Here is a 9,788-nt window from a genome sequence, read left to right as displayed (position 1 = left end):
ATTTTTTTTGATTTCCCTTTTAATTTCTTCAGTCACCTGTTGGTTATTTAGAAATGTGTTGTTTAATCTCCATGTGTTTGTGTTTCTTACAGGTTTTTTTTTCTTGTAATTGATATCTAGTCTCATAGCATTGATGGACTTCCCTGGTGGCTCAGACGGTAAAGCGTCTGTCTACAATGCGGGAGACCTGGGTTCCATCACTGGGTCAGGAAGATCCGCTGGAGAAGGAAATGGCAATCCACTCCAGTACTATCGCCTGGAAAACCCCATGGACAGAGGAGCCTGGTAGGCTAAACAGTCCATGGGGTCGCAAAGAATCGGACACGACTGAGCAACTGCACTTTCACTTTCACTCATAGCTTTGTGGTCAGAGAAGATGCTTGATATGATTTCAATTTTCTTAAATTTACTGAGGTTTGATTTGTGACCCAAGATGGGGTCTATCCTGGAGAATATTCCATGTACACTTGAGAAGAAAGTGTATTCTTCTGCATTTGGATGGAATGTCCTGAAGCTATGGATGAAATCCATCTCATCTAATGTGTCATTTAACATTTGTGTTGCCTTATGAATTTTCTGTTTTGATGATCTGTCCACTGGTGTGAGTGGGGTGGTAAAGTCTCCTACTACTATTGTGTTACTGTCAATTTCTCCTTTTACATCTGTTAGTGTTTGTCTTATGTATGGAGTTGCTCCTATGTTGGGGGCATAGATATTTACAATTGTTATGTCTTCCTCTTGGATTGATCCCTTGATCGTTATGTAGTGTCCTTCCTTATCTCTTGTAATATTCTTTAAAAATATGGACCGCTTCATGAACTTGCATGTTATCCTTGCCCAGGGGCCATGCTAATCTTCTCTGTATTGTTCCAATTTTAGTATATATGCTGCCCATCCAAGCACAAGCCTGAGGAATTTTTAAGGCCACCTAATTTCCAGAGATATAAAATCAATTGTCCAAGAGGGTGGGCCTGTTTACACGGATCAGAATCACCATCCTCTGTGTTTTAGGGGGAGGATCTGCATCAACATGTCTGTGGTGATGCTAGTCAGGGGCCAGGGCTGCAGCCTCTGTGGAGCCCTGGGTTCTCAGCAGTCTAGGCCTCTCCTCTCTGGATGCTTTGTGCACCCGTTGCCTCATTATATTCCCATTTTTGTTTGCGAGCCTGTCCATATCACTGGAAGAATCATTAAATGACTTCCAGCATACTCTTTTTGAATAGCAGAAATAATAAACCACTTTTTAAAAATGGTTTAAGTTTGGTTTTATCTGGACTAGACAAGGATGATTGCTCTCAAGTTTAGAATGCTACAAAAATCTTGTCTGCCTTCTATTGAAAATTCTTTAAAAAAGCATAAGTTGCACAAATTCAGAAATGAACTTGGGGTTCTTCTATATTTATATGAACAAACTGTATTTCAGTTGTCAAGTGGCTTAGGATCTTTGCTATTCATTTATTTGTGGCAGATTAAACAGTCGCCGGAGTATATATTCTATGGTTAAATTAACCTGAACTAGGTTAATTACGGTAGCAATTGAACCTCCATCCGATACCTTGCAGATTGGACCTTGGTGTGACCATATTCCACTGTAAGCTACGGCTTACCAAACACAAACTTCTGACTGGGAGCAGTTTCAGAATCAATTTAAATTCAAATAAAAAGGCACTCCAGTGAGAGGCACATTAAGATGTTTAAATTATGGGGCATGTGGGATTCATCAAGCAAGGGAAGCTGTTGTAAATCAAGCTTATGGTGAATGGGTTAAACACACAAGGGGGGTTTAATGCATGAGCAACACTTCCTAGTATCTTTTTCTAGTTTGAGCAACTTAAATGGAAATGTTAAGGAAATAGCAAGGAGTAAGTAAGGTTTATACCAACTACCAACCATCATATTTATAGTTTTTCACTATTACTGTCACGCCAGCTTTAAAAATAAGGAATAATTAGCCCTAGGAACACATTTCAATACATGGAACTAGAATGAACTGGAGGGAGGGCCGGAGAGAAATGAGACCGGCAGTTTGAGGGACTTTTAAAAAGAATTGCCCTTTGTTCTTGCTTCTTTTGTAGATTCTGCCATTTTGTATTATATGTGGATTTTCCCTGCTGGATTATCCTATTCCACTTCTTACCTTCATTTCCTAGCCCTAAGCCTTGCAACAAAATCTATGTTTGTTGAATGGGTGTGCAGTGAACGAAGTGGCACCCTCGGTCTGGATATCTGAGCACTCATTCATGCAGGACTTTATTCCTAAAGAATGTGCCTTTGCAGGAACAACAACAAAAAAATATTATTGGATGGTCAAATGGATCCTATGAATAACTGTTTAAAGCCAGGAGACAGACACCTCCCTTTCATGGCTATCCCCTTTCAATCCTCTTTTCTTTATGCTAGGTACTATGTATTCTCTGGCAGCTTCTAGGGCCTCTTTCAGCCCTAGCTACTTAATTAATACTAAGGATATATTAGTTAGTAATTAATATTAGTTATTAATACTAATTAATATATTAGTTAGTACTTAATACTAAGGATATATTTCCTAAGCCCTTGCATTTTAAGCAGATTCCTAAAGAGAATAATGTTCAACACATAAACCGAACTTCTAATGGTAAAATTTTAAGCAAAGTTCTCCTTAAGCACAAATCTAACTTTTCTTAGTAGTTAATTTCTCTATGCTACCAAAACCATCTATTTAATTAAATCCAACAAATGATGGAATAATTCCCACTAGGTGGGGAGCATTTGATTAGATCCACAAAGACAGGCAAACTATAGCCCAAAGGCTAAATTCAGCCTACCTCCTGTCTTTGTAAATAAAGTTTTATTGGAACAGAGCTCACTCATGTATGTAATGTTAGTGTTTGCTTTTGAACCTCAGTAGCAGAGCTTGCAACAGAGACTACATGACCCACAAAGTCTTAAGTATTTACCATGAAACTCCTGGGTTAGCTTGTTCCCTTTTTAGCTGGCTCTTGGGTTATCTTCTATTTTTCCAGTATGTACTAGTCCAAGTCCTTGTGAGTTATCCTTATTTCCAAGTTTCAATAAAAGCTGCCTCTGTTTTGAGAACCCTCAGTGTGTAGCCTGGAATGCAGAGCCTGCACTTTTGAAACATAAACACTTTGTCTTGATATAATTTTAGTATTTCTGGAACTCCCCAGGAAACAAAAAACACCAAGAAGCTCCTCTGACAGAATTCAGCTCATACTGAGAACACGTATCTTTGCCAGAGGTCTCCCCTTACTCACCTAAACCATGAACGGTAACTTTTTTGGAGAGCCAAACTTTTACCAATAATTAAGAGAAAACTGTTTGACCTGCTTTGTCCCTTGATGTGAAGTAATTTCTTACTTCATGCTTATAATGGATAATAGTAAAGTATAAAAGCCCAATTCCACTTTAGCATTGAAAGATTAAGTAAATTAGTTTAGAAGCTGACATCTCCATTGAGATAACCAGCACAAAGATAGAAGTTTTCTATAGGTTTACCGTCCTCTGTATTTAAAAGTGATTGAAAAAGTATTTTGGTTGGTTTCCAAAATTAATCATGTTTGAAATACCAGTGATAACATTTGTAGAATTGAGTACTATGTTATTTTTACAAAATCTTATCTTTTAAAAAACTGAGTAAGTATTCATCTTGTCTCCTGATCATGTTACTTTCTAAGCACATCTGCCTGGCTGGAGGAGGAAAAAGAAAACCATTTCAATTCTCTTCAACTTGAGGATGAGTTGCAGGGGTGGGGGCGAGGTTTGAGTCTGGCATCTTAAAGATGGAGGAGAGAGCAGGGCAGGGGATAGGATCTCTTGGAAGCCACTTTTCTTCTCTGGTTAAGCACTCGGCAGAGCCCTGTTTGAGGACTGAGTACCTCACAGAGAGTATTCAGAAGTAAAAGGTGAAACAGTTCTGACACCTCCCATGCTCTAGGCACTGCCCAACAGGCTCCAGCCAGCTCAGCTCACCTGATCTTAGAACGTGGAGCGTGCACTAAACAGCCAGTCAGTTACAAAGACAGAATTTGAATCCAGCTGCCCTAGCAAACCTCTTTTCAAGGTATGGTAAGGGGGCCATTTTGAATGACGCAGTGTCTCCAAGGAGAAAGCAGCGTGGGCAGCTCTAGCTCCAGGCTGATGGCTCTGGGTGTTTACAGCGTCAGGAAGCACATTTCTTTTTGTTTCTAACTGGAGGGTAATTGCTTTAGGACACTGTGTCAGTCTCTGCCATGCGTGCGTGCTCAGCCACTTCGGTCGTGTCTGACTCTCTGTGATCCTATGGACCACAGTCTGCCAGGCTCCTCTGTCCGTGGGACTCTCCAGGCCAGAAGACTGGGGTGTGTTGCCATGCCCTCCTCCAGGGGATCTTCCCAACCCAGGGATCAAACCTGTGTATCTCATGTCTCCTTCATTGGCAGGTGGGTTCTTTACCACTGGGCCACCTGGCAAGCCCCAGTTTCTCCCATACACCAACATAAATCAGCCATTACACGGGTTCCCCCACCGCCACCCCACCCACCTAGGTGGTCACAGAGCACCGGATCTGAGCTCCCTGCATCACACAGCTAATTCCCACTGGCTATCACTTTTACATATGGTAATAAGTATGTTTCAGTGTTACTCTTTATTTTTTTTTATTAGCAATTGCAATGGTGAAAAACATATAACTGGGGAATAAGTATAAGATGGTCTGAGCCCCAGCTCTGCTACTTACATAACTCTGAAGTTCTAAATTCTTGCTTTCTCTGTAAAATGGAAATAACAATTCCTCCTTCACAGATTTGCAAGGATTACGTGAGGTAATATACATGCCAGTGTTGTGTAGAGTGCTCGAGCCACTACCAGGCATTATTACCCTAAAGAGGAAAATTATCAAAAGTAAAACTATACTGTTTTTGGTAATATTAGTACAGCTGGCAACCATATTTTAAAATCCTATCGGTTGGATTTCAATAACAGTATTAGAAATCTCTGCTTTACCTCATTTTCACCCAGGTTTCTGAAAGTTTTTATGATTAAAATATTAAAATTCTGTCTAAATAAATACCACTCTTGAAATACTTTTCAGTAATTTTACTTGTTGAAAGATAATAGCAAATAATGTCTTGCAGAAGACAGTAAGTAGTGCTATTTACTCGCAGTGATTATAATTTTTGTATTTGCTTTCTTAATCTATAGCAGATGTGGAATGACATGGCTTTGTCCCACCCCACCCCCAAATGCTCAGTACAACATATGGCACTGAATCAGATTACACTCTGGTTGAGACACAGTGAAATACTCACATATCCGTGAAGAGAATCCAAGTTTGCTGTTATCTTAATTTTGTTAGTTTATTCAGCCTGCATCTAAAACATCATTTTGATGTTGTTATTTGGCTAGGAAAACCAAAATCCTAAAGGTGAACAAGATTTTCCGAAGAAGTATTATATTAAATTTGTAAATCTCAAGGTTACTGACAAGGAAACGTGTGTATTAAAATTTTAGTGGCTTTGAAAGTTAATACCTGTCAGAAAAGCCCATGGAGGGGCATTAATTAAATGTATTTCTGATACGGCAATTAGAGAGTAGAAATGATTTTGCAATCTGATTAGAAATGTGACCATTAAGATAAAAAATCATGACACCTTCAAAAGAGGCCTATCCATAATTTATTAATGGAGACATTGCAACTACCAAACTGCAAAAGCAAATGTGTTTTATTCTTGGGCCTTATACCATTAAAAACCGTAACTGGCAGAGCCCCACACTGATGAGCCAAATGGAAAGTGGAAAAAAAACACTGCTGAATCCTAAACTCTGGTCCTCTTTTGCTTATAAATATCATACTTGTATATGTATTGAGCATAAATTGTATCAAATCTCTACACAAATATTATTTCCTTCTCCCCAGAAAAAGAAAACTGGAGGAGCTGGAAACATCTGTGGCTTTCACTGAACATCAAAAGATTTTGCTACTTAAATTCCTCTTCCTAAGGTTTGGAAGAGCTGATGACATTCTGCGGATCTGAGAAACCAATTCCTTTGAATCTCCTGCAGTGATTGCTTGCCCTTCTCCCCATCGGTAACATGAAAAAGGCAGGAGACAAACAGCAGAATGCAGAAGCGTTGTTTTCCAGTCCTCAGTCCTTGAAGCTCAAGTTGAAGTCAGAATGAACACTGAGGTGCAGTAATTCCTCTGCAGGACTTCACTACCATCCATGACACCCAAACTCCCCTTTTGGGGCTACAACATCAGCATCTGGAAACAGATGACCTGTCTTAGCCACCTGAGAATAAAGCCCAACAGGCAGGTGGTGACAATACCTCAAAGCGACCATATGGCAGCTCAAAGACTAGGTGGCCTTGCTGTAGCAAAGGTGAGAACTCCTTCTGGGATCATGGAGAGTGTTGGGGTCTGGGAGTTAGTCAGAAGGCAGGGGCGTTCTCTTCCTTTCCAAAGAGAGTATTTGGATGCACTGTTATCTACTATTTTAGGAAACTTGTTCAGGAATGAATTGCATTCTTGCAGGTTTGTTTTTATAGAAGGAAACAAAACCATTTGCTTCCTAAGTGTTTCCAGCACCCCACAACTTAGAAATTTGGTTCTACTAATACCAACTATATAAACTTAAGAGAATGAGACTTTCAGATTTGGGGCACAGGCTCTAAAGAACCCTACTGGAGGAAGAAGTAAGAGCATCATTTCTTCCCCATGGTCCCTGCGGGATCCCACTGCACCTTGGGTAATGAGAGTGAGCATTTGTTTCAAAAGTCAGAATCACCTCTCTCCTGACAACCATAATTCCTTTTATTAAGCATATTTTACTGAGCATTAAACAGCACAAATCCAAATGATAAAGTGCAGGCCAGTGCACAGGCCTGTCGTTCAGTTCAGCTTGAGTGTGAGTGTATGGGGACACACACACATGAATACACACACCCAGAATCTTGCACATTTTACCATCTTTTGAGTATAGCATTTTATAGAGCTACACATCTTAAAAATAACACCTGGTGCACACGCATATATGCTTTCTTTTCCTGGTCAAATGCAGCAAGGGAGATTTACTTTAAAAGAAGAAAAAAAAGACACCAATGCGTTCATCTAAAAGGAAGCAAATTAAACAGAGCTATGCTGATAACACCTGATGTCTGGTCACAATCCACTGCTCTAATGCTGATCAATATATTCACAGACAAACAAATGTATCGTCAAAAGAAAAATGCTGCTGTTAACACCCCAACAGCTACTAGCTTCAGTTGTGCTTCTCAGTCAGGCAAAATGCTCTATCCCCAGCTCCTAATGCTATTTATTTTGCTTCCTGCCAATCTTGCAAATAATTCATCTCATGTGTCATTTCCTCATAAATGCTTCCTGGTGCTTGATTGCTCTGCCTGTTGGCATTTGATTTCAAACTGTCATTTTACCTTTATAAACATTTAGAACTTTCTAAGCGTGAGGAGAATGCCAAAAGGCATGCAAGAATGAGGCTGTAATTAGATCAGCAAAGTATGCTTTACAGCCTATCTAGCTTTCTCTGTATACCAGAAATCTCTCTTTGCATCCAATATTGCATTCCCAATCTGGGTGCAGAACAGCAAATTAACATTTACTCCAGCAAAGAGGACCTGGTATCAACATGTTTAATTTATTATTATTGCAAAGAACAGTTTTCCCATGATTAGTGAAATAGAATACATATAATATATTTAAGGATCTGTACTCAGACCACAAAAAAGGGAATGGGGGAAGGAGAAAAGCAGAAAACAAAAGAAAAAATAGAAGTAATATCAGTTACCACCTGATTTTTGTGGCTAAAAAATAGACTATGACGTGCAATAGTGCAATTTTCCTTTGCTAGTCCAGCAATGCAAGTCTTAATAGGAAGTCCACTGAGGATTTTCTGCATTTCAGGATTTAGTTGCGTGCTTGCCGGGAGTTAGAATTCCTGCCAGGCTTCTGACTCTGAGTGGAATCACTATGGCTAGAATCACTTGTATTCAGTCCAAGATGACGGAGCTTCATATCCCACCGCTGTGAAATTTAAAACAGAGAACAGTCACAAGCACATATTACCAGGGCCATCATTTCTATTATTCTAACAACCAGGACTGCAAAATCAGATCTCAAAAGCATTTTACTACTTTTCCAAAAGTATAATCTATATCCCAGGGGTAGCAATGAGGTGGAAGCTATGTAAATGTCCTACTTTAATTTGAAAAACTGGCCACCTATAATATATCAGTAATGGTTTCATATCAAATTTCAAACTTAAAATCTCCATGTCAGTAAATGGTGACACAAATAAACATTGATATCTGTGGGTATTTCCTGAGGTAACGTACACAAGTCTGGCACTTCATGGGTGATCAACAAATATGAGATTTCCATAGAGAATTTGAAGAAAGTGCTATTTTTTATTTTCTTCTCTTGTGACACATAAGAGCACAGCCTTTTAAACCTAAGTGATTTGAGCAGTGAAAAAAATGAAAGTGGGAAGAGAGGATGGGGTACTTTAAAAATATCTTTCCAAGTTACATCTACCAAGTACAACAAAACAGAACACATTTCTGCCCTCATTCTAAGTTTTATAAAGGACCACATCACAAATGGCTTTAATAACTACAATCAAGTTTAGTAATATTTCATATTGACAACTTCAATAATGTTCACATGTAATTTAATAGATTAAAAGGAAGTTATATTATGGATATTATAGGTAGTAAATAAGAATAAGAGTTATATATGAAATTCCTAGTACATAACAAATTCTCAATTTTCAATTACTTTCAGTAATTCTTCATTTTAGCACATTTTTACTCCACAATCTTATTGGGTTTCCATATTTTAAAAAAAAAAAAGTCTGATTTTCAACTCCCCAAGGCAAGTGAAACATCTTGATTGGAACAACATAAAAGAGACTTAGGTTAATTTTTTTTTTTTTTTTTTGCATGGCAAGACCATAAAAAAAAATTTTATTGCTCTTGATCTATCCCAGAGAGCAAAAAAAAAAAAAAAAAAAATCAGCTGAGAAGGACAATTCTTATTTGGAAAAAAAACAATATCCTCCATAAAATTCTTCTTTACATCCTCAAAATTGACTGGAAAACCACAATAAGAATTAAAAATTACTCCAGTTATTTCTTCCCATCAGCAACCAGATGAAACTATAAGTGATTTCACAATAATAACTGAGAGCTCCCTGTAGAAACCCATGAAAAAAAAAATGCTTGCCCAACTAAGGAACAGGACCAACAAGCCATGATGTCCTGTATCTTTACGTGATGATAATTGTTTTGGTACCAAAAGAGAAGCAGCAAGCCATGTTACTTGCTTTGCAGCAATGATGCTGAAAGCTTTTCCAACCGGTACAGGAATTTAGGACAAATTCCTACCTGCATTAGCAAGCAGAAAACCGAATTAAAAGGACAGTAAGAGATTCCCACATACTAAAGAAGAGCCATTTTTAACAGACACCAAACAAATTGAAAAGAGACACAAATAGAGAATTCTCGTAAGTAAACTTGAAATACATCACACTTTTGACATAATACTGAGGGGAATAAAAGAGCGTATTAGAGGGTTTTTTCTCCCTGCAAAATAATGCCCTCTGTATTTTGTAGGTCACTTAAACTGAAATGTGTCTGCTGTGTCAAGCGCCAGATGTATAAGATAAACTGCCCAGGGGTGTTTAACTTACCCCATAAATGTTTCCCAAGCCTTCAGACTCACAGAAGGAAGAGGATGTATTATGTCTAGTACAATTCCTACTCTCCCCTCCCCATCCTGCACACGTGCACACACA

The 9,788-nt window shown here is 38.6% G+C and overlaps 1 protein-coding gene and 1 non-coding gene across 2 annotated transcripts in view; both read right to left on the bottom strand.

The window, feature by feature from the left end:
* Positions 1-796: 796 nt before the first annotated feature.
* Positions 797-903, bottom strand: LOC133236465 (U6 spliceosomal RNA). Its single transcript, XR_009732899.1, has one exon. It is a non-coding gene; the product is annotated as a U6 spliceosomal RNA (small nuclear RNA).
* A 5,866-nt stretch (positions 904-6,769) lies between these two features.
* Positions 6,770-9,788, bottom strand: part of FRZB (frizzled related protein) — a 35,434-nt gene continuing 32,415 nt past the window's right edge. The window contains exon 7 of the mRNA XM_061433503.1: positions 6,770-8,017. Within this exon, the coding sequence (XP_061289487.1) occupies positions 7,901-8,017 (117 nt within the window). The 3' untranslated portion in view covers positions 6,770-7,900. The remainder of the gene's footprint in view (positions 8,018-9,788) is intronic.

This window comes from Bos javanicus, chromosome 2, assembly GCF_032452875.1.
Source record: "Bos javanicus breed banteng chromosome 2, ARS-OSU_banteng_1.0, whole genome shotgun sequence".
NCBI lineage: Eukaryota > Metazoa > Chordata > Mammalia > Artiodactyla > Bovidae > Bos > Bos javanicus.
Note: the sequence above shows the minus strand (reverse complement) of the source record. Positions and strands in the feature narration are given on the sequence as shown.